The sequence below is a fragment of the Dendropsophus ebraccatus genome, chromosome 11 (genome assembly GCF_027789765.1).
Source record: "Dendropsophus ebraccatus isolate aDenEbr1 chromosome 11, aDenEbr1.pat, whole genome shotgun sequence".
NCBI classification, from domain to species: Eukaryota; Metazoa; Chordata; class Amphibia; order Anura; family Hylidae; genus Dendropsophus; species Dendropsophus ebraccatus.
The window spans coordinates 23968704-23994229 of record NC_091464.1 but is presented as its reverse complement, the minus strand read 5'-3'; the positions used below and the strand labels follow the sequence as shown (position 1 = coordinate 23994229).

General features: G+C 43.9%; 1 protein-coding gene across 1 annotated transcript in view; it reads left to right on the top strand.

Moving 5' to 3' along the window:
- Positions 1 to 22252: 22252 nt before the first annotated feature.
- SYT6 (synaptotagmin 6) overlaps positions 22253 to 25526 on the top strand; it is a 229118-nt gene continuing 225844 nt past the window's right edge. The window contains exon 1 of the mRNA XM_069944997.1: positions 22253 to 22412. Within this exon, the coding sequence (XP_069801098.1) occupies positions 22253 to 22412 (160 nt within the window). The remainder of the gene's footprint in view (positions 22413 to 25526) is intronic.

Here is a 25526-nt window from a genome sequence, read left to right as displayed (position 1 = left end):
AACTAGGAATATACAGGTAATCTAGAGCCAGATTTAACCCCTTCACGTCAGCAATCTGTATATATACGTTCCTATTGCACATGCCCCGTGCAGTAGGAATGTACATATACGTTCCTGACTGAGGGGGGCTTTATGATGAGCGCGGGATCGCTACAGGGATAGCGATCCCGCTCTCATCTGTGTACAGCCCCGGGGGTAATGAGAGTCAGCTGTGATCCCGCAGCTGACCCCCATTAACCCCTTAGTGACCGCCGAAACGGCGGTCACTAATGGGCCGGTGCCGCCGCTGTATTTCATCTCCCCCCACTGTGAATCCACGGTGGGGGGAGATGAAATAAGTAAAATCAGACCCCAGACCAGCCCCCCTAGTGCCCCGATCACTATCCCCCCTCCCCGCGGCGGCCATCAGATCCAAGATGGCCGCCGCCATCACTGTGAAAAGAGTATATCTGTTCACAGTGATCGTGTTGTAAAAATGAATGAAAACCCCATGCTCTCCACCACCAGAGGTAGCGGAGAGCATGGGGCAGTCATCGGGACCCCCCCTGTGGGGTCCCGATACAAGCGATCAGCGGTATATACTATATATTGCTGATCGCTTGTGCCATGTGCTCCAGGCATTTTTTATCCCCTGTCACCATGAATGATTGGTGACAGGGGATAAAAAGTGATGTCCCCCCCCCCTGTCACCCCCGTCCCCCAGTCACCCCCCTACCCCTTATACATTACCTGATCCTGGAGCTCCTTCCTCTTCGGCGTCCTGGCTGGTTATGAAGTGCGCATGCGCTCCACAGCCAGCCAGTTCTGAAAATTTAAAGTGACAGAGACCAATTTGGTCTCTGTCACTGAACTATGATTACTGTGATAGATAATATCACAATAATCATAGCAATACAGTGAAAATGAATGTATAAAGTACAAAAAGTGACAAACACACAAAAAAATAAAACACACACTTTTTATTATAGTAATAATTGCAGTTTACTCCCAAATTACCCCTAACCCCCCCAGATTACCCGTAACCACCGCAGGTTGCCCGTTACCACCGCACGTTGCCCGTAACCACCCCAGGTTGTCCGTAATCACGTCAGATTGCACGTAACCCCCCAGATTACCCGTAACCACCCCAAATTACATGTACCCACCCCAGATTACCTATAAGCACTTCAGTCTATCCGTAACAATTCTAGATTGTCTGTAACCCCCCCAGGTTGCACATAACCCCCCCAGGTTGCCCGTAATCATGATTACATGATTACATGATTACATGTAATGTAAGCCAGATTACATGTAACCCCCCAGATTGCACGCAACCACCGCAGGTTGCCTCTGACCACCGCACGTCGCCTCTGACCACCGCACCTTGCCTCTGACCACCGCACGTCGCCTCTGACCACCGCACCTTGCCTCTGACCACCGCACCTTGCCTCTGACCACCGCACGTCGCCTCTGACCACCGCACCTTGCCTCTGACCACCGCACCTTGCTTCTGACCACCGCACCTTGCCTCTGACCACCGCACGTCGCCTATGACCACCGCACGTCGCCTCTGACCACCGCACGTCGCCTCGCCAGATTACAGGTACCCACCTCAGATTACCTATTAGCACTTCAGTTTATCCGTAACCACAGCAGGTTGCCTGTAACCACCCCAGATTGTCAGTAACCACCCCAGATTGTCCGTAACTAACCCACATTGCCCGTAATCACAGCAGGTTTCCTGTAACCACCCTAGATTGTCTGTAACCACAGCAGGTTGTCCGTATTCACCCCATGTTGCCTGTAACCACCCCAGGTTGCCTGTAACCACCCCAGATTGCCTGTAACCACCCCAGATTGCCTGTAACCACCCCAGATTGTCCGTAACCACCCCAGATTGTCCATAACCACCCCACGTTGCCTCTAACCACAGCAGGTTCCCTGTAACCACACCAGATTGTCTGAAACCACAGCAGGTTGTCCGTATCCACCCCACGTTGCCCGTAACCACCCCAGGTTGCCTCTAACCACCCCAGGTTGCCTGTAACCACCCCAGGTTGCCGTAACCACAGCAGGTTGCCCGTGACCACCCCAGATTACCCATAACCACCTCAGACTGCCCGTAACCACCTCTAGATTACCCGTAACCACCCCAGACTGTCCGTAACCACCCCAGACTGTCCGTAACCACCCCATATTACCTGTAATCTATTTTTTTTATTTTATTTTAGTAACTGCGCTATTCTAATAACTATTACTAGCTGCGGTTTTGCTCTAGCAAATTGGCGCTCCTTCCCTTCTGAGCCCTGCTGTGTGCCCATACAGTGGTTTATGCCCACATATGGGGTACCGTTGTACTCAGGAGAACCTGCGTTATGGATTTTGGGGTACATTTTTTCTCCTGTTGCTTGTGAAGTTTAGAAATTTCAAACTAAACATATTATCGGAAAAATTCAAGTTTTTCATTTTTACTGGCCAATTTTGAATACTTTCCTCTAATACCTGTGGGGCCAAAATGCTCATCCTACTCCAAGATTAATTCTTTGAGGGGTGAACTTTCCGAAATGGGGTGACTTTTGGGCGGTTCTATTCTGTAGACATTACAGGGGCTCTGCAAACGCACCTGGTGCTCAGAAACTTCTTCAGAAAAATCTGCACAGAAAATGCTAATTCGCGCTCCTTCCCTTCTGAGCCCAGCTGTGTGCCCATACAGTGGATTATGCCCACATATGGGGTACCGTTCTACTCAGGATAACCTGCATTACAGATTTTGGGGTGAATTTTCTCTCCTGTTTCTCTTGAAATTGAGAAATTTCAAACTAAAGGAACATATTATTGGAAAAATTCAAGTTTTTCATTTTTACTATCTACTTTTGAATACTTTCCTCTAATACCTGTGGGGTCAAAATGCTCACCACACAGCAAGATGAATTCTTTGAGAGGTTCACTTTCCAAAATGGGGTGACTTATGGCGAGATTTTACTCCGCTGGCACTACAGGGGCACTGCAAACGCACCTGGCGCTCAGAAACTTCTGCAGCAAAATCTGCATTGAAAAAGCTAATTGGCGCTCCTTCCCTTCTGAGCCCGGCTGTGTGCCCATACAGTGGTTTATACCGACATATGAGGTACCTTTTTACTCAGGAGAACCTGCGTTACAAATTTTGGTGTACTTTTTTTCTCTTGTTCCTCGTGAAATTGAGAAATTTCAAACTAAAGGAACATATTATTGGAAAAATTCGAGTTTTTCATTTTTACTGTCTACTTTTGAATACTTTTCTCTAATACCTGTGGGGTCAAAATGCTCACCACACCCCAAAATGAATTCTTTGAGGGGTGCACTTTCCAAAATGGGGTGATTTATGGCGAGATTTTACTCCGCTGGCACTACAGGGGCACTGCAAACGCACCTGGTGCTCAGAAACGTCTTCAGCAAAATCTGCATTGAAAAAGCTAATTGGCGCTCCTTCCCTTCTGAGCCCTGCTGTGTGCCCATGCAGTGGTTTATGCCCACATATGGGGTACCGTTGTACTCATGAGAACCTGCGTTACAAATTTTGGGGTATTATTGGAAAAAATTAGAGTTTTTCATTTTTACTGTCTAATTTTGAATACTTTCCTCTAACACCTGTGGGGTCAAAATGCTCATCCTACCACAAGATGAATTTTTTGAGGGGTGTACTTTCCAAAATGGGGTGACTTATGGTGGTTTTTCTCTCTGCTGACACTACAGGGGCTTTGCAAATGCACTTGGCGCTCGGAAACTTCTTCAGCAAAATCTGCAAGGGAAAAGCTAATTGGTGCTCCCTTCCTTCTGAGCCCCGCTGTGTGCCCATACAGTGGTTAACGCCCACATATGGGGTATCGTAGTACTCAAGAGAACCTGCGTTACAAATTTTGGGGTGCTTTTTCTCTCATGTTCCTTTTGAAAATGAGAAACTTTAATCTAAACGTATATATTATTGGAAAATTTTTATTTTTCATTTTTTTATGGCCTAATGGTGAATACTTTCCTCCAGCCCCTGTAGGGTTAAAATGCTCATTATACCCCTAGATTAATTCTTTAAGGTGTCTAGTTTCCAAAATGGGGTCACTTATGGGGGTTTCCAGTATACAAATACAGTATATCCTAAATCAACTTAAAAAAAGAACTGGTCCCTAAAAAAATCAGTTTTGGAAACTTTCACGAAAATGTGGTAATTTGCTGATAAATTTCTAAGCCCCGTAACACCCTAAAAAAGTAAAATATGTTTATGATATGAAGCCAGAATAAAGAGGACATATCGGTAATGTGACTTAGTAACTAATTTATGTGATACGACTTTCTTTTTTTAGAAGCAGAGAATTTCAAAGTTCATAAAATGCAATTTTTTTCAATTTTTCATGATATTTTGATGTTTTTCACAAAAAACACACAAAGTAGTGACCAAATTTTGCCACTAATATAAAGTGCCATATGTGACGAAAAAACAATCTCAGAATCGCTAGCATACGTTAAAGCATCACTGAGCTATAAGCGCATAAAGTGAGACAGGTCAGATTTTGAAAAATGAGCCTGGTCTTTTAGGTGCAAATTATTTACATATCACCTGATCGTCGGTGCAGCGCACATTGTAACAGTACTGTCCGGTTCTCCCTTTGCCACCCAGTTCCTGAGATCTCCTCCAGTTTGTACTTAAAGGGGTTAACAGTATTAGTAGGTGTACTCACTGTATATACTGACAGCAGCTCTCAGTGTACCCCATAGAGCTTAAATCAGACTCCCCTTCTCCAGGCTGTGCTGTCCTGCTCTGTGGTGAATCTGTCCATAAGATGGCCAACATGGAGGAGCATGTGACCATGCCCCACCCCCAGTGTCCAACACTGAGTGTGTATATGCATATAGTGGACACTGGGGGTGGGGCATGGACATGCTCCTTCATGTCAGCCATCTTATGGACAAAACCACCACAGAGCAGGACAGCACAGCCTAGAGGAGGGGAGTCTGATGTTCACTCTATGAGGTACACAGAAAGCTGCTGTCAGTAAGTGCAGTGAGTACACTTACTAAAACACTGTACACTGAGCAATTTTACTATAAAGTTGCCAACCCCTTTGAGCAGATGTCTGGTTTGGTGCGCTGGAGGCGGGCCCAGCACCGATATCTCCTCCCCTCAGTGACGCATCAGTCCGGGAACAGACTTGATTCTGAAGGTGGAGCTTCAGAAATTTACATAAGTACAAACTGGAGGAGATCTTAGCGAGTCTGCGGAAACTGGAGGGATGGATGATACTGCTACAAGTGCATGAAGCCGCTGATCAGGTCATATGGAAATCTTAACTTAGTGATACATTGGCTTTAAGGCTAGGTTCACACTATGTAAAAACGATGGCCATATTTCATAACAACGGCTGGTATTGTGCAAGCAAAGGCCCTTATTTGTTAAATAACAGCCATAGTTTGCCCAACAACAAACGTTATTATGGAATACGGACATTGTTTTTACATAGTGTGAACCTAGCCTAAAATGGATTGTTCCTGCTGTTCCTATATAGCATTCCCTATTTAAACTGGACAGCAGCCTGTATGAAATGCCCTCGGTCTCAGTGCCTACATAACATCAGCTCAGTGACCCATAACTACACGTTCTCTTCTATGTTCTACACACATTATTGCTATTAGGATGGGGACCTTATCGTAGATGGGAAACAATTCATACAATGTCCTTAGAAGACTGTTAAACTCATCAGACCACAAACAGGAGGTGTTCTCACAGCTATGTAAGATTTGTGGTCTGGTACATCCAGTACATCACAGTAATTTCCCTGCAGAAAAGTAAACTACTTAAGTTTCCTGATCTCCTATGTCCTCTATTGGCTTTTACTATAATACTAATGGTACATTTCCTTTAAGGTGTAGCTTTGAATATTGCACTTGAACTCATATTACTCTATCATCCCGACTTTAAACTTTCCTGCTGTATGGGTGTTTACTGCATTGATTTCCATGCTAATGTATGCATTGCCTGAATATGCTTATAAAGTTCATATGCGATTTTCATGCCACTGTAGCTTTTTTCCCTTCAGGCTGCAAGCAATGATCATAGTGAATGCAGTGAAAGAAATAATAGTTGTTTGCATCTGGTGTCATTTTCTTTCCTATACCTAAGGCATAGCTATTGTTAAACAAAGAAGGAAAAAAAAAAAGAAAAAAAAAAGTTAATCCTAATTTCTTTTTAGGCAGCAAAAGATGCATATTAGATGTAATGCAGGCAGAAATGTTACGTGGAAACTGCAGATTTTAGGTCTTATCTTCCTTCTTTATCATCTTTGTATATTGGTATTTTCTTTACTATGCCTGTTGAGTGTCCACTAGCCTCTTTTTAAGCTTTTGCGGTGGAACCATTAAAGGGGTTATCCAGCGCTACAAAAACCTGGCCACTTTCTTCCAGAGACAGCCCCACTCTTTTCTCCAGCTTGGTCGGGGTTTTGCTGCTCAGTTCCATTGAAGTGAATGGAGCTTAATTGCAAACCGCACCTGAACTGGAGACAAGAGTCGTGTTGTCTCTGAAAGAAAGTGGCCATGTTTTTGTAGCACTGGATAACCCCTTTAAGATGTTTTACTCTTGAGGGGATATTTATGAATGTTAAGGCAGGGGGTACGCAAGGGAGAAGGTGTAGATTTGCCCCTTCTCCCTGGCATATGCCTGCCCTATCCCTTGCTCGCCCAATGGGCGGGCAAAGGATCTAGGGGGATTTATCATTTACACCTGTATGCAGGCTTAAATCATGATCTAAATCCACATATGCTTTAATATTTGGTACACTGGGCTTAGGTTCGGGAGCCCGACCGGGCGGATTCACTAAGAGGCGTGCACCTCTTAGTGAATTCGGCTGGGAGAAAGAGGGCGGGGCCTAATTTAAGACTGGCGTACGAATACGCCAGTCTGGATAAATCACCGCTTGATGTTCTTCAAGTAGCCTCACATGCAGACTAAGTATGATAAACAGTGCTATCATTTATTTCTCAGAAATTATTCCAAATGTAGGCGTAAATAAATATACTGTACATATCAAACACAAATAGCAGGAATACTTGGGGAGCCAATGTGATGTCTGAAATCAAAACCTAATATATGATAATAATAATAATAATAATAATAATAATAATAATAATAATAATAATAATCCAAAAAATTCTGCTGCACTTTACATTTTGGTTGTACATAGTACATAAACATGGTATACACTTATTATTCAAACAAGAGGAGAAAGAGCTTACAATCTATGAGGGATCTGGTTGAGAATAAAGGCAGAAAGTGCTATAGTAGGAATGCTAACCAGGACCAAGCTTGCAATAAGAATTCCTCTAGTGGTAAAAGCGCAACAGACCAAAAAGCGCACATATGCCACTCAATGAGAACAGGCAATAACATGTGTAAAGAAGGGACAAAATTCTCCCATACTCTTGTTTCGGCCCCTGATACCTGATGAAGGCGCCATGAGGGCGTAGGAGCGGAAACACTTTATATCTAATAAATATTGTCTAGAGATGAGTGAACTTGGTTTGGCTTAGAGTCGATCCGAACCCGGACGTTCGGCATTTGATTAGCGGGGGCTGCTGAACTTGGATAAAGCTCTAAGGTTGTCTGGAAAACATGGATACAGCCAATGACTATATCCATGTTTTCCACATAGCCTTAGGGCTTTATCCAACTTTAGCAGCCCCCGCTAATCAAATGCCGAAAGTTCGGGTTCGGATGGACTCGAGCATGCTCCAGGTTCGCTCATCTCTAACATTGTCCCTTTTCTGTTACGGATGTTATTGTCTGTTCTCATTGAGCGGCATATGTGCGCTTTTTGGTGGGTTGTGTCTTCCTCACTAAAGGAAGTTTTATTGTAAGCCTGGTCCCAGTTAGCATTCCTTCTACATTTATACGCTCCGGTGTTCGTGGTCCTCTAAGAGCTGCATTGTCCTCTTCACATGCACGCTAAATAGGTCGTGTCTATGGTTTTGCAAATGTATCCATGACTATAATCTTTATAATATCCACATAAGGATAAGGACCACACTGCAGCAAAAGTTAATATAAAGACCACAAAGCTAGTGTATGTTGGGCAAGACCAATAAAGTAATCAAGGTAGGCAGATGTATAAGGGGTGAGAATGTTAAGTCCATAAGAGCATAATACCATATTTTCCAATTAATAAGAAGACTGGGTGTATAAGATGACCCCCAACTTTTCAAGAAAAAATATAGAGTTTGGGATATACTCGCTGTATAAGACTACTCCTCTTCCAACGCACACCAAATAAAAATTAATAAAAAAAACATCAGACAGCAGCGAGATCTGAGAGGAAGAGAAGGAGGTACAGGAATACGGATAAAAGTATGGGCCAGATGGTTGAAAGAGGTGTGTTTTTCAGGGCACAGCACCACTCTACCGTATGTCATTTCTCCATACCCTGGACGTCTGCAGCTTGCTCTGCCCTTCATATGGTCGCTGTATACAACGGAGATGCGGCTGTTTTTGAGCTCCCCCACCGTATGCGGCGACTACAGATTCTCTTGTCCAGTTAAGTTTTTCAGCACCCGCCCAATAAGACGACACCTGGCGCATAAGACGACCCCTGACCTTTGAGAATATTTCCCTTTGGTAAAAAGTATACACGGGAAAATACAGTAAATACCAAAAGACGCAGTGCAAAGGCTCCACGTGTTCAGCTGTCTGTCCCAGCTTCCTCATAGCTCCCGAGCCTATATATCCCAAAATGTGTGTCACGAGGTATACTGTGCTTAGCTTAGAAAATAATACACCATAGGGAGTTGTAAATGCTATATGTGTAATAACCCAGTGGATGTTCTGTAAATTGCAGCTTCATGAGAGTTTTGTTAGCATGTCGCAATATTGCATTGAATTTACTGTATATAATGAGAAGCCTTACATTCAAGAAGGGGTAAGAGTGAACATGTCTGTATAATAGAATATTATACTTCTTAAAGCTTTGGCTGTCCAGGTATGATTGGAATTGTAGTTTTTTCATCAACTGGAGGGCCGAAGGTTCCCAATTTCTATTATAGATAAAGTGAAAGATCATCATTTCAACGCATTTGAAGATCGCTTACCTTATTTTCGGAATTCTAGGTTTCTTGTAAAGCTGCTGAGTTTAGCATTATTTACTGTATGTGTTGAATTAATAAGAGGAACTTTGGGGCTTGGGGATTGCTTATTTTACATATATACAGCATGGGTTTGCATATTTTATTATATTGATCTATACACATGCTTTACTGTACAGGGCTGGCACAGCAAAATGTAAGGCCTACGGCAAAGTCATGCTGACCATTGCATTAAAGGAGAAGTCTGGCCATTTTGAAAATCTTGCAGCCGGCAGGGGGAATTTGATCACGTAACTTATCTGGCCAGTTGTGATGACCTCACAGAGCCAGTCTCTGTTAGTTGTGATGTGACAGAGCCAGTCTCCGGCAAAATACCCGTCCAATTGAGATGTATTGGAAATTATTATGGACACACAGATCAGGTTATGGCAATATTAAGGCGTCACTGGCACCTTCTGAGATCAGACCCAGATTTGGCCCCAGTTATTGGGACACGCCCAAGTATTACATATAGAAGAGGTCCTAATCTCAGAGATATACAGTACTTGTCCATTGCCACCTTCAGAGCCAATCTGGCCTTCAAACATGGCTAGTTAGTTAGTTTTTCCCTGTGGTCACTGTGCCCTTTGTAAACACATGCACAAGACAAAGAATTTTCATAATCCTGTGGATAATAAAATGGATGAAGTTAGACAATTTTTGAATTGTGGGAGTAAGAACCTGGTGTATATTGCACAATGCACGTGTCCACTATTGTACGTGGGCAAGACAACTCAAGAGCTAAGGTCGAGTGTCTAAGGGCCCTATTACACAGGACGATTATCGTACGAAAAATCATTATATCGTTCAAATTTAAACGATAATCGTTCTGTGTAATTGCAGGCAACGATCGAAAAATCGTTCGTATCTCGTTAATCAATGATTTAGATCTGAACCTAACATTATCGTTAATCGTTCGCTAATCGATCGCTGTAATTCCACGTTCATTCGCTCAAGTTCCGCATTTTTTCACTAATCGTTCAGTGTAATTGCACATTGTTCATTGTTTTCCTGAGATCAGAAGGAATAAATGATCATAGTAAAGATCACAATAGTTTGCGTTAGTTGTTAATCGTTAAAAATCGCTCTGTGTAATAGGACCCTTAGCATATGAGTACCATTCGTATGAAATCTGACCCCCCCCCCATAGCCAGACACATTCACCACGTACATGCGGGGAGGCTAGATGATTTAAAATTTGGGAGATTATGTCAATTGAAGGAGGAGGCGAGATGGATATTTCGCCTCTATAGCCAGGTTCCCCAGGGTCTTAATGAAAGCTTCTCTTTTGCTGCATTCCTCTAAAGTTCTTTCCTTCTTTTTTCCTTATTGAGTAAATTGGATATAACTAATTGTGTGGACCGATCACTGGCATGGTCTGTTCTTTCTTTAGCTATATATGATTGAACAGTACATCCTACTGTATGATTGCCCATACCATTCATCTGTGGACCTGGTTTAGGTCCCAATTAGAGATGAGCGAACCTGGAGCATGCTCGAGTCCATCCGACCCCAAACGTTCGGCATTTGATTAGCGGGGGCTGCTGAAGTTGGATAAAGCCCTAAGGCTATGTGGAAAACATGGATGCGGTCATTGGCTGTATCCATGTTTTCCAGACAACCTTAGAGCTTTATCCAACTTCAGCAGCCCCAGCTAATCATATGCGGAACGTTCGGGTTCGGATGGACTCGAACCCGAACCCGGTTCACTCATCTCTGGTCCCAATACAATATACTGATCGATCTTTTGAATAGTCCGCTATTGAGATACAATTAGAGATGAGCGAACCTCGAGCATGCTTGAGTCCATCCGAACCTTTGCATTCGGCATAGCGGGGGCTGCTGAAGTTGGATAAAGCTCTAAGGTTGTCTGGAAAACATTAATACATGGATTTTCCACATAGCCTTAGGGCTTTATCCAAGTTCAGCAGGCCCCGCTATGCCGAATGCTTGGGTTCAGATGGACTCGAGCATGCTTGAGGTTCGCTCATCTCTAGATACAATCCATCTCCATACTTACCTCAGTATCTTTCCAATAATTTTATGACTTCCTCCAGTCAATATGACAAAAGCATCTATATGACTTTGTACACAGATAGTAATGTCAGGTATTGTTAATGATAAATAGTAGATTTTAGCTGGTCGTCTACACATGCGCATTGTAAGAACTTGGCAGTAATTGAGGCTAAATCCCAATTTATTCGCATTTGCGATCATGCGCATCGTTAATCGCAGTTGCGATCATAATATTTGCAACTGCATTCATACACATTGGTATTCGCAGTTGAGATTACGTGATAATTCGGTCTCATGACCGGTCTTGCATCACATGACCACGGTCACGCGGCCGCGACGCAACAGCGCATCGTATGACACACACTCGTGCATATTGATGACGAGAGGGAAGCAGTGATGATGGAGAACAATACTTCTATGTGAGGATAGGTCACCGCCACAGGTAGTTCAGCCCACTGACCGCTGTTTTCACCTATCAGTAAACATCTTATTGATGTATGATTATTACATGGACTATGATCGGAGGATATGTTTGGGGCGTTACTAGTACAAGGCTTATGTGGGGCACATATAAAAGACGGCCATTACAGACGGCCGTGTTGTCTAGATTTCTCCTGATGGCATTGTTTTACAAATGTAGAGAGGGGTCGGTATTGGTGTTTTTAAATAGTATATACCTTTTTCTCAATAAGTACACTATTACTGGCATAGTACTGCAGACTGTGTTAGGCTACAGGCAGTGTAATAGGAGTTTAGCTCCACTGAGTATTAGGAATCCAAGGAGTTGTAGTGAGCATAAGGGTGTATGTGTTTTTAAACAGTAGATTCACATATTTTCTCTTAAAAATAATTGATTAAAAGTTATATTTTATTAAGCGGGTTTTTGTATCCCAGGCCTAGTGCCTGAGGGTTTGGTCTTTAATATGTGATGATGTCATGACTTGGAGGAAAATGCCTGTCCCCAGGGCCGTCTTAACAGCATTATGGGCCCCTGGGCAGAGGTGCGAATTGGGCCCCAATTGGGCCGCCGCCATCAAACCCCCCCCCATCTTTGCAACCCCGCCCCTAGCCAGTACAATTACGTACAATAAAAAATACAAATTATTGTTAACATAAACTTTAATTCACAACACAGTCTTTCAGCAGCGCAAAAACAAAAAATAACCGTGCTTGCATGCCGCACCAAACCAGACCAGGTTGGCTTTAAAGTATCCAAAGAACGCAATGGAGACAGCACTTCCAACAGCAATCTGCAGGGTTTATTGTCACACCAGTGCAACATGTCTCATATATACAGAGGGGCAACAACATGACTATTATATATGAGAACCATGTTGTCTCCCTGTATGTATACTGTAAAATACAATATACAGGGAAACAACATGGCTTATATATAGAGAAGGGCAAAACAACATGTCTCATATATACAGAGGGGCAACAACATGACTATTATATCATATATGAACCATGTTGTTTCCCTGTATACAGAATACAGGTAAACAACATGGTTCATATATAATATAATAGTCATGTTGTTGCTCCTCTGTCTATATGAGACATGTTGTTTTGCTCTTCCCTATATATATGCCAGATAACAAGCAACAAATATTACCACCGCATACTGACTAACACCACCGCTGCTACTGACTAATCCACTGTACACAGATCACTATCACCTCATCCAGTCATATAGAGGTACCCAGCTCTACACAGGTTCTGTACACCATATACAGTACATTACAGTGCAGATACATCAAGTGACTCACATGGGACGTCTTCTCTGATCAGAGTTCTTCCCTTTTCATCTTCTTTTCCATTTGCCCTGTGCCGTTATGAGAACTTCTCCGAGCCACAAATCCACAGAATCTGCCAGACAGACATATTAGGCTCCACACTCTGTCACCATCCTCATCTCTCTACACACTGCACATCTGTATTGGCCCCTTATAGATAGCTCCCCCTGTATTACCCCCTTATAGATGGCTTCCCCCTGTAACCCCCCTTATAGATGGCTCCCCCTGTATCCCCCCCTTATAGATGGCTCCCCCTGTATCCCCCGTATAGATGGCTCCCCCCTGTATCCCCCCGTATAGATGGCCCCCCTGTATTACCCCTTTATAGATGGCTCCCCTGTATTACTCCCTTATAGATGGCTCCCCCTGTATTACCCCCTTATAGATGGCTCCCCCCTGTATTACCCCCTTATAGATGGCTCCTCCTTGTATCCCCCCCGTATAGATGGCTCCCCCTGTATCCCCCCGTATAGATGGCTCCCCCCTGAATCCCCCCCGTATAGATGGCTCCCTCATATTCCCACCTCATAGATGGCTCCCCCCTGTATCCCCCCTATAAATGGCTCCCCCGTATTCCCCCCTTATAGATGGCTCCCCCCTGTATCCCCCCCCTCGTATAGATGGCTCCCCCCTGTATCCCCCCTATAGATGGCTCCCCCCTGTATCCCCCCCCCTCGTATAGATGGCTCCCCCCTGTATCCCCCCCTATAGATGGCTCCCCCCCTGTATCCCCCCTATAGATGGCTCCCCCTGTATCCCCCCTATAGATGGCTCCCCCCTGTATCCCCCCCCTATAGATGGCTCCCCCTGTATCCCCCCTATAGATGGCTCCCCCCTGTATCCCCCCCTATAGATGGCTCCCCCTGTATCCCCCCTATAGATGGCTCCCCCCTGTATCCCCCCTATAGATGGCTCCCCCCTGTATCCACCCTATAGATGGCTCCCCCCTGTATCCCCCCCTATAGATGGCTCCCCCCTGTATCCCCCCTATAGATGGCTCCCCCCTGTATCCCCCCTATAGATGGCTCCCCCTGTATCCCCCCTATAGATGGCTCCCCCTGTATCCCCCCTATAGATGGCTCCCCCTGTATCCCCCCTATAGATGGCTCACCCCTGTATCCCCTCCTATAGATGGCTCCCCCGTATTCCCCCCTTATAGATGGCTCCCCCCTGCAAAGCAGATAAAAAAAACAAAACACCCAACTCACCTACCAGCGCTCCTCCGTCGCTGCTTCCTCTCCTCTTCTGCCCCCGGCTGATGCGTCGCTCCCCGGGGGATTCTTCGGGAGCGCACACATCCGGAAGCTCAGTGTGCGCCCAGGTCGGGACTTCCGGTACAGGAAGCCCCAGCGACGCGCACTGAGGTTCCTGATGCGTGCGCTCCCGGAGAATCCCCCGGGGAGCGACGCATCAGCCGGGGCCGGATTTCCTCTTGTGACCGCAAGCAAGAAAGAGCTTGCGGTCGCAAGAGAAGGGGAAGGCGGGGGGGGGGGGGCGTGCAGGGCCGTCTTACCCATTGGGCATGAGAGGCGGCTGCCCGGGGACCCTTGCGTCCTAGGGGGCCCCTGCCCGCTGTGACAGCGGGCAGGGGCCCCCTAGGACGCAAGGGCCCCCGGGCAGCCGCCTACCATGCACAATGGGTAAGACGGCCCTGCCTGTCCCGGCTGATAGACTGGCCAATTAGGGACTAAAACAGCGTCCCGCTTCAGTCACTGACTGGCTGAGCGGCCAGTCCATCAGCCGGGTCGTGACGTGTCAGCTTTGGAGATCCTGGAGCCCAGGTCCCGAGGCTGGTCCCGCCGCTCACTCCTGTCCCTGCCGGCTGCAAGATTTTAAAAACTGCCGGACTTCTCCATTAAGTGGCATTTACGCTGAGTTCACAAAGCAACTAAACGCGGCGCAGAAGTAAGAAAGGGGTGATGAACTCAGTTTAGGAAGATCTGATCTGGAATCTTTGTGCTCTGAAAACAAAGTAGATTTTTTTTCCTGATGTTTTTATTTTTAATAAGTGCAGTTTATATTGCCAAGTAGAATATAAAGGGTTAATAGAGTGGGACCCCTGGTCAGTAAGCAATGGCAGAATGTATCTTTCACGTTGCACATTATGCAAATAACCTAATTATTTAAATGAACATGTTGTAATGCTTCATTTTCCCTATAGTGGCTCTGCAGGGGAAGTGAACATTAGCCGCTGGTTTTCCTTATGTATTACAGGTGATTGCTGGAATTCCCAGCAGTGAAGCACCTGCTGACCAGTCTCAGTATCCTGTATAGTGGAGTTGCATGTTGCCGACTTAGGCCATGTGCACACAACATTATTTTTCTATTAATCACGGCCGCTGTTGCCGATTTGCAACAACGGACATGACTAATAGAAAATTTATGTTGCACTGCAGTCAATGGAATCCTGGCTGGAGTGTATACACATAGGGGGACATTTATTAAGTCCGGCGTTTGTTACGCCGGGCTTACAAATGACCCTGCAGCTCCAGAGCTCAGAGGATTTACGTAAAGGCGCACTGCATCTACATAAACCCCATGTGTACGGAGCCTGTGTGTGTAAATAAATTGAAATTGCTCAGAGCTGGAAATACGATGCCATGCTCCCTCTGCATGGTGCCGCACCCCCCGTAACGCCCCCTTCCCGCACCACTGGGGCAGGAGGCGCAGATGGAGTGGATTGGCTGTATATATGAATCTACAGTACACAGGGGCAATAAGACCCTGCTCTCTATAGCACTGTGCAAATTCAACAAAAATCCTTAAAAAATGTTTAGCATAAAAACGTCATTTAAACAATAGGTCATTTTTGATGACACAATCTCTGTAATAAAGTCGGTGTTACTCATTATAACATACATATATACATGATTTATGCCTGAAATGCGATGTGAAATATCATGCCTTTATTTCCATTTATATTTTAAAGCAGTCTTATATATTTTATAAGATGATTTTCTTTCTGTACTGTGTAATTGTAGCATAATGTCATCTATTTTGTTAGGAACAGTGGAAAACTGTACTTGTAGGTAAGGAAGGATGATAGGATATTTCATTTAAAGAGTACCTGTAGCCAATTTAATAAAAGAGAATAATGTAATAGATTAGGGACCCCTCGCTTCCTTACAAACCTTTTCACACTTCCTGAAAAAAAGTGGGTTTATATTTTATCTGACAATTTAGAGAATAGTCAGATGGGTGTGAACTTAAAGTGGTTGTCCAGTGGTTGTCCACTTTTTTGAGCCATACCTGGGGAGGGGTGGATAAAAGAAAATAGCATATACTTACCTCCCTGGCTCCCCTGCTAAAGCCCACACTCTGTCACTACAGACCCGATTGTGCTGACGCTTCCTGAAGTGACTTTGGGAAGTGACGCAGCGGCAGAGGTGGCATACTGCTACAGCCGCTGAATGGCTAAATGGGCCTGTTACGTCACGTCCCTGAACCCAGAAGCATCAGCATAACTGGGATCGGACCGGTGGTGCACAGGCCTTCAGGGAGGTAAGTGTTATTTTTTTTCACTTGCCCCTTCTTTGGGCATGCAGAAAAAAGGGGTCCTGACTGGGCATCTTTAATTTAAACAATTAAAGTGAATATAAGGTGATGGTTGTGATTATACTGCAACTGCAATTGTGTTTCAACTAAACATAGAAGAATGTCGCATATTTATAAGGCTCCTGGAGATTTTCTCCATTACATATGAATGCCTAATAAGGTGTAGCTTGGGAGTTGCACCTACGTAGTACAAATCATTCATCATAGTTTACTGACACCTCTCCACTAATCTCCAACCTGGTATTGTTTTAAGTCTATAGAAGATTTAATAAGAGGGCATATGGCATACAACATCTGGCACATGCTCTGTTGGGTAAAGGTCAAGCACACTGCCCATTGTGTGTATTAGTATTACTAAAATGCCCCAATAGTGTTACATATTTTTGCTGGCCTTGAGCTAAAGGACCCTTTACAACCCAGAGCAAAATGAACAGTTCTGCTGCAAAGTTATCAAGAGGTACACGTAGCTTATCAGAATACCAACGTAAAGAAGGGGCGGCACTTACCATCAATCTGTGCAGAATATCGTGCTGTGACTGGAGGAGAAAGGGTTTGGGTTCACGCACTAGCCCTTTAGGAGGCCAAGAGGAAGCATGTGCGCTCTATGGGCAGAACTGGGAACAACCCAGACCGATGGAGCTGTACCATATAGGCAGAAGGTAATCCAATGGCTGTTTCTGCCAGGATGCTGGGGGGCAGGAGCCACCAACATGACACAGGGGAAGCAGGTCCTAGCAGAAGGGAATTGCTATCTTTGCAGAATTAAACAATTTGGTCATGAGAGTAGATGTATTATTCACATGGAACACATCTGTATGCAGTGTTTATATACCTCCAGCCAGGGAGAGGGCACAAGTCCATCCGTACCTTCAGAATTATTAATAATCTAAAGCATATATTAGAATTGTCTGATTCCTTGGAGTAAGAGAAATGTGACCTTCTATCCGGCCTCCTGCTATATATTCCTATGCCATACAGTCTGCAATAAAACATCAAAGCTTAAGAGATGCATTTTCCCGGCAATCAAAATTTGTGTTTCAAAGGCAGTTTTACATATCTATTGCTGAGTAGATCCTGGGAAAGGCAAATGAAATCCACTCCAGCTGCTCATTTTAATTTACCGGGTGAAAAAATCCAAATGATATTCAATTATTCCCTGGATAAATCCCAGGCAATATTTTATTTTATAATTATGACTGTTACACAAGACAGCCTACCTATTTCTTCAATTATAAGGGACTCCATGCCTTCAAAATGTGATATCCCTCTCTAAGCTATTTATCAGGACCCAGGCAACCTTATATACAAGAAACCTCGGGTGAATATTGCGCAGGCAATTCTATGTTTTTTTAATTAGAAAGCAGCATCAGACATCTCCTGAACTGCATAGTTTGGTTATTTGCAATGAGTGTAAATAGTATAATAGAGGGGAGTCCCAGGGGAGTCACCCCCAAAAACACTATAAAGGAGGGAGCATGCAATATGTTTTGTTAGGATCCTTGTAAGGATTCACTTTCCATCTGTATCATATTAGCAGGAGTAAAACCCAAATGACTAAAGAGAGAGATATGACTCTCTCTCTCTCTCTCTGTCTGTCTGTCTGTCTGTCTCTCTCTCTCTCTATATATATATATATATATATATATATATATATATACACTGTACATGTCATATATATCATATATATGACTATATGTGTAGTCATATATAAACAATATGGGCGAGATTAATCAAACATGGAGAGAATCTGCTCTCTCCCCCAGTATATAGCCCCCCTGTGCTCTTCCCCTCCCATATAGCCCCCCTGTGTGCTCTCCCCCAGTATATAGCCCCCCCTGTGTGCTCTCCCCCAGTATATAGCCCCCGTGTGCTCTCCCCCAGTATATAGCCCCTATGTGCGCTCTCCCCCAGTATATAGCCCCCCTGTGCGCTCCCCCCCAGTATATAGCGCCCCTGTGCGGTCTCCCCCAGTATATAGCCCCCCTGTGTGCTCTCCCCAGGATATAGCCCCCCTGTGCGGTCCCCCCAGTATATAGCCCCCCTGTGCAGTCTCCCCGAGTATATAGCCCCCATGCTTTGCTCTCCCCCAATATATAGCCCCCCTGTGTGCTCCCCCCAGTATATAGCCCCTCTGTGCGCTCTCCCCCAGTATATAGCCCCCCTTTGCGGTCTCCCCAGTATATAGCTTTCCTGTGCGGTCTCCCCCAGTATATAGCCCCCCTGTTTCATCTCCCCCAGTATATAGCCCCCCTGTGTGCTCTCCCCCAGTATATAGCCCCCCTGTGCGCTCTCCCCCGGTATATAGTCCCCCTGTGTGCTCCCCCCGGTATATAGCCCCCCTGTGTGCTCCCCCCAGTATATAGCCCCTCTGTGCGCTCTCCCCCAGTATATAGCCCCCCTTTGCGGTCTCCCCAGTATATAGCTTTCCTGTGCAGTCTCCCCCAGTATATAGCCCCCCTGTGTGGTCTCCCCCAGTATATAGCCCCCTCCCCCAGTATATAGCCCCCCTGTGTGGTCTCCCCCAGTATATAGCCCCCCTGTGCGCTCTCCCCTGGTATATAGCCCCCCTGTGTGCCCCCCTCCGGTATATAGCCTCCCTGTGTGCTCCCCCCCAGTATCTAGCCCCCCTTTGCGCTCTCCCCCAGTATATAGCCCCCATGCTTTGCTCTCCCCAATATATAACCCCCTGTGTGCTCTCCCTGTCCCATATAGCATTAAAAAAAAAACTTTATACTCACCTGCGCGTCTCCTGTGCGTCCTCTTCCCTTCCTCCTGTGGCCGCACTGCAGCGGTGACTAGAGGCCGCTCTCCCCGCCGACGCAGGAACGTCACTCGAGTGCCGACACCAGAGGGGGAGCGCGGCCTCATGTGACCGCTGCGGCCACGAGAGTGACTGACAGGGAGGGAGCCAAAGGCTTCCTCTCTGTCAGTGCTGCTGCTGTTGCTGCCGCTCGGTATCTATAAGTGCTTGTTACGAGCGCTCATAGATACTTACTGTGCCGGGAGCAGCGCCGCAGCCGGGGTCCGGACCGCAGTCCGCTAGTTGAGGACCCCTGATCTATAGTGATACAGATTAAGGCTATGTTCACACTACGTATATTTTCGTAAAACTACGCATTACACGGGTCCCATTCCTCTGGCCTCCCACCTCACTCCAACTCCGCTTCGCTTCCGCTTTGTCACTCCCTAACGAAGCAGAAGTGAAACAGCGTTGGAGTGAGGTGGGAGGCCAGCGGACTGGGACCCTTATAATTGTGCAATATTGCATGTGTGGTAATTGGATGGCACCTTGTATTTATTCTGTTTATTCTGTTCAGCATACTGGAGCATACTGTGAAGCAGCACTTGCACTTTATTATTTATATATACATTTATGCTGACAGGTTTACTGAATGTTTATCATATGCACAAGCACTTTATACCATTACATGTCCCCGTAGTGGGGTCTCCCACCTCCCAGGTCATTGTTTTTAGTGTTTTTTGTGATAGATCTAACAAGGTTTTGTTGTACTTCTCAATACATTTGTGTGAACTTAGTTATTGTGGGTGCTTTACGCTATGTTGGCGTTTCAGAATTTAATCTGAGCATAATGTACGGCTATATCTTTATGTGTTGGAATTAGGTATTCTCCTAGGAGCATAGATGTTCTTACAGTATGAACATGGCCTAAAAATGAATCTTTACAAGGATCTTAACAAAACATTGTGTACTTTAAGGCTATGTTCACACTGCGTATGAGTCCGGCCGCATTTCGTACGCCACCGTACATGTGCGGCTGAAACTACGGGCGTGGGAGAAATCGACATGCGGCCGGATGCGTACGAACCGAGAACATACGCCCGTAGTACAGTTATGCTTCCCTAGCTTGTTTCGAAGCGATCTGAAACAGGTCATTTACTTGGAAATCTTCGCCCAGCCCTCACAAAACCTTTTGGATCGAAAAATCAAGTTCAATTTGGCTGCAATAAGTACTTTGTACGGGACATGGAAATCCACGGCCGTGAGTTGGAACATTTCCGTCCTCAAACAATGGTCTTGTTCATTTTTCACGGCGCCGTATACGATCCGGCCGTAAGCTCATACGTAGTGTGCATTGTGCGGGCGTATATCGTATACTTTCAACCTCAAAACTACGTGCGTATATTCGCGGTTCACACAACGGCCGGACTCATACGCAGTGTGAACATAGCCTAATAGTGCTTTTGGGGGTAACACCCCTGGGACTCCCCACTATTATACTATTTGTATTTATTGCTTGCAAATAGCCAAACTATATTTTCATATACCCATTTTCCAGTGGTTAATGTAAAGTAGTATAAATAAGGATTTGTGTATTTAATATGTATATATATATATATATATATATATATATATATATATATATATATATATTCTCATATACACAATGTAAAGTAGTATATATATATGAATTTGTGTATGTATATATATATATAGATAGTCTTATATACACAATATACAGCTATGGTCACATGCTGTATAAGACTGGCCGGTCTCAGAAAAGATCATACCGGCTGGTACTGCAGTACCGACCGGATGATCTTTAGCGCTGCTGAGTTCTGATGCGGGTGCATCAGTGCGCTTCCGCATCAGAACTCCCCACAGCACACAATGGAGCCTGCGTCCGGAGCCACTCACTCAATTTTGTGAACTGACAGGGTTTTCTGCGGCCACTATTCACTGAATAGCGGCCACAGAAAACTGACATGTTGGTTTTCTACGGCGCCGCTAGGGATCCCGGCCGGAGTGTATACTATGGGTATACACTCCGGCCGGCATTCCCTCAGCCTTCAGCACTACGTAAGCACCGCAGAAATCATGGCAGTTGTAACAACAGCCGTGATTTCTGTGGAACTTACGTAGTTTGAACATAGCCTAAAGTAGTATATATATGAATTTGTGTATATATATAAATATATATATATATATATATATATATATATATATATATTTATAGAGTCTCTCATACTTTACATATAATGTAAAGTAGTATATATATGAAATATGGTCTCATATACACAATGTTAAGTAGTATATATATGAATTTGTGTGTATATATATATATATATATATATATATATATATAGTATTATATACACAATGTAAAGTAGTATATGCCAATATAAGTAGCAAAAATCTTCCTATGACTACATCTTACTAGTAACATGTTAGCTGATTCTTTCCATTGTTGTGTGTACAGTTGCTAATAGACAATACAATGTATCAGTAATTGCATAATATTTGTGTTCCTTCTTGCTGCGCAGCCTTGTTATCTAACTGCCCAGCAGAAACCAACAATTGAGAACAGCTTGTTGAAAGATTTACAGCCATTGCCTGTGTACAGCTGGTCCACTTGAAGCCAGTAAAAAAAAAAAAAAAAAAACACATCTGAGTTATTAAGAGGTTAACAGCTCTTTGCTTTTTCTGCTTCAGAAAAAAAAAAAGTAGCTTTAGAGAATCAAACAATTTAATGTAGTAGGAGGATCTTGGTCCAGGAACCGCCTCGGCAGTAAATGAGATATCTGATCCCAGGCAATAAGACAATCAGACTCTCTGTGAACTCCAATGAATGCTTCAACCCTTCAATTCCCTGTGGATGGTGCAGCCACCTAAGAAACTACTTTAGATATGTTTTTTTTCCTTGATATTATGAATTGTTGATTTTTTTTTTCCCTGGAAAAAAAAAAATCTTTGGAGAGAAAAGAGAGAGGGAGAGAGAAGAGCCAGAGCTGGGAAGGATGCTGTGTGGGAAATGAATACGGCAACAGGAGAAGATGCAAACTTGTGTCACAAGGCAATCCACATCATCAAAGAGCTTTGCAAGAAGCAAGTGGCTGACTTGGAACAGAGAACTTGCACAGAGTTTCTTTTACTCTTACCCTCAGACCAACAGCTCCATATAACTGAGCCAGGTAAAGGACATTGCATTTGGCATGCATGTATTCTGTATTATTTAAAGTGATTCTTCTCATTTATGAGGTCAATCAGATACTGCTGAACTATAGTCATGATGGCCGGATTAGTTCAGGCATCATTTGTTTGTACAGGTGTAGCAGAGCTGACACTTAACTCTTTACTCCGACATTACGAAGAGTGACAAACGCATTGGCTCTGCTACATCTCCATGTAAAATCTGTAGCTTTTCCATCATGGCATATAATAGCTGCATGCAGCAGAAGTGTTTGACAATCAATAGAGTTCAGCTGAATATGAATGTTACAGCCATAGGAGGTTTCAACACCATGGACAGCGCACATGTCTGATTCATTTTATCTTCAGTCTATGCAGCCCTGGAGGCAACAATCATTCTCAACTAAAGGCAGCGAGGGCCAGCTGACCATACAAGATAGCAGAATAGAAAAGGGATGCTTACAAGATCACATTGCCATGTTCATAGTGTTCTTTACCATTCATTAATATACCCCCCCCCCCCAGTCTCCTTCATTGACAATAATAACTCACTATAATACAAAAAGGAAGCACATGTGAAAGCTAATACTGTATGATATAGCATATAATACATGTAGATAAGGATTGGGTTGTGTACACACACCTTACCGTGTGTAGCAGCACACGCTGAAATAGCACTACTATTCCGTATGGAGACATATGGTGCTTAACCAGTGGTGTGGAAGTAAAATGTAAATGATGATATTGACCAAGCGTGCTGCAATAGGACGCTGCACACCTTTTGCATGATAAGCAATCTACAAGGAAGGGGGGATGAGAAGGCAAAGCTCTGTTTATGTGACCTATTAAATTATAGTCTATATCCCATCTATCATTATCATTAGTTCAGATCAGTCAGGCTGCAGAATTTAATAGATCCTTTTATAGCAGGGGGGAAGGGAACCTTGGCTCTCCAGCTGTTGCAAAACTGCAACTCCCATCATGCCTGGACCGCCGTATGATGGAAGTTGAAGTTTTGCAACAGCCGGAGAGCCAAGGCTCCCTTCCCCCCTGATTTATAGTCACCACAACATTTTATGTTTACGTTCCTTTTTTCAAATCTCCTGCTTTATTTTTTGTGTCCTTTTTTCATTGGTTGTTAAGCTCATCCCCTCCGGTTGATAAGCTGATTATAGGAACCCATCACATACTGCAGGATATGTCGCACCCTACGCGGCTCAATGTGTTAGAATGAAAGTTTAGAAGACAGAGGCTTAGCGCTCTTTAATGAAGCTGGCTGGATTATAGAACGTTGCTCATGTTCTAAAACCCCTACTTGCTCTTTTTCCTGCTTGATTCTGTTAGACCTTTGATGTATACATGTTTGCTTGGCTGAATATTGTGAATGAAGGCAGATCTGGCCGCTTTATATAAGTATTATGTTATTGGCAAGTTGAACATTCTCCTTTCATGATGGATAAGGGTCCATAATACACACTGGGGCATGAAGTAGCTCATACCAAGTATTTCGCCTGAGGACGTCTCAATGAGATGCTCCGATCAATACTGTGCATTGCTCCCTAGTTGGTGCCAAACTCCTATTGCTTTTGAGGATTGTATTTGAACCCTTTTAAAGCTGCACCAATTTTCATGTTAATTTAGTCTAACCATCCACTAGCATCAATGTCCTGAAAAGGTTGAACAGAGGGCAAGCTAAAACCAATATATTCTGGAACACTTGGTATAGAATTAACACAATGGGACTCCCTCAATCCTATTTATAGAATATACACGTGCCAAATTGATTATTATTTACATATACAGTATATGTTCTGGGTTGTGACGGAAACTGTATTATTCTAATAGAAAAAGTACTAGACGACCATAGCGCCCCATACAGATGTTGATATATTTAAAGAGGTATTTTCAGTTTAAGTAAATTGCGTAGGTCCGCACTAACTGGGTAAAATCATTCCTTTATTAATATACAAAAGATAAAAATCTAAAAAATATGTATATGGATATATATATATATATATATATATATATATATATATATCAGCAAGCAGGTGTAAAAAAGACCCCTTCCACTGTCCCTTACCATGATGGATGCCCATTGTATCATGAATAAGGGCCATTGGGGGTGAGGGGCTGAAACTTGTTGATTTTGTTCCTGTTTCTCATGGTGTTTTGGATTTTTATCTTTTATATATTAATGAAGGAATGATTTAATCCACTTATCCACTTCTCAAGATGCCATTGCCAACTTAATATAGTGGACCAGTACCATGGATTTGTTTACGAGGGAATAGTGCTATCTGGACTTTGGAGCTTCATATGGTTATTGGGTGACCAGACTTTACTGATTTTTTGGTTCATTTTGAGGTCAAGTTACTTATCCTCATGATAGGGGTTAAGTGTCAGATTCCCAAGAGTCTGACCACTGGGACTGCCACGTGATCCCCAGAACAGGGTCCAAGGGTTTTTGTTACAAATGGAGTGGCAAGCCACATGTGAGCACAACTGGCCCATTCATTGGAGTGTTGGCTACCTTCTGCAGCTCCCATAGACAATGAATGGAGGAAAGGCATGCACACGTGACTAGCTGCTTCATTCAGAACAAAGCCCTGTTCTAGAGATTGTGGTCAGATGAGCAATTGGAAATTCCCCTAACACATATCCTCTGTTCTGTGGATAGGAGATAAGTAATTTTAACAGGGAATACCCCTTTAAGACTTATACCCTTCTGCCACAAGTAAATCGCACAATATAACACAAAGAACTCATTTACAATGCTAGGCTTTACAAGGAAAACATCTGTGCCTAGGTAATACATTGTTTTTTTTTTTTGTTACAGCAGTTTAGTGAAAACTAAAAGGTTTCTAAATATATATCATATTGCAGATTGCCTCTCTGTGTCATCCTATTAAACAAGTGAGAACTAGAGGATATGTCACCTGTCACCCTTTGCAAACTTTCAAGTGCTTCATAAATACTTAATTGTGATATGCCATGGTCCTGTCACCATTAGTTTGCCTGAAATATTTTCCCAGTTACAGTAACAATGTCATAGTGCACACGCTCATTTATGTTGGTTCTGAATACTAGTGATTTTTATTTTATCTTCATACTCAACA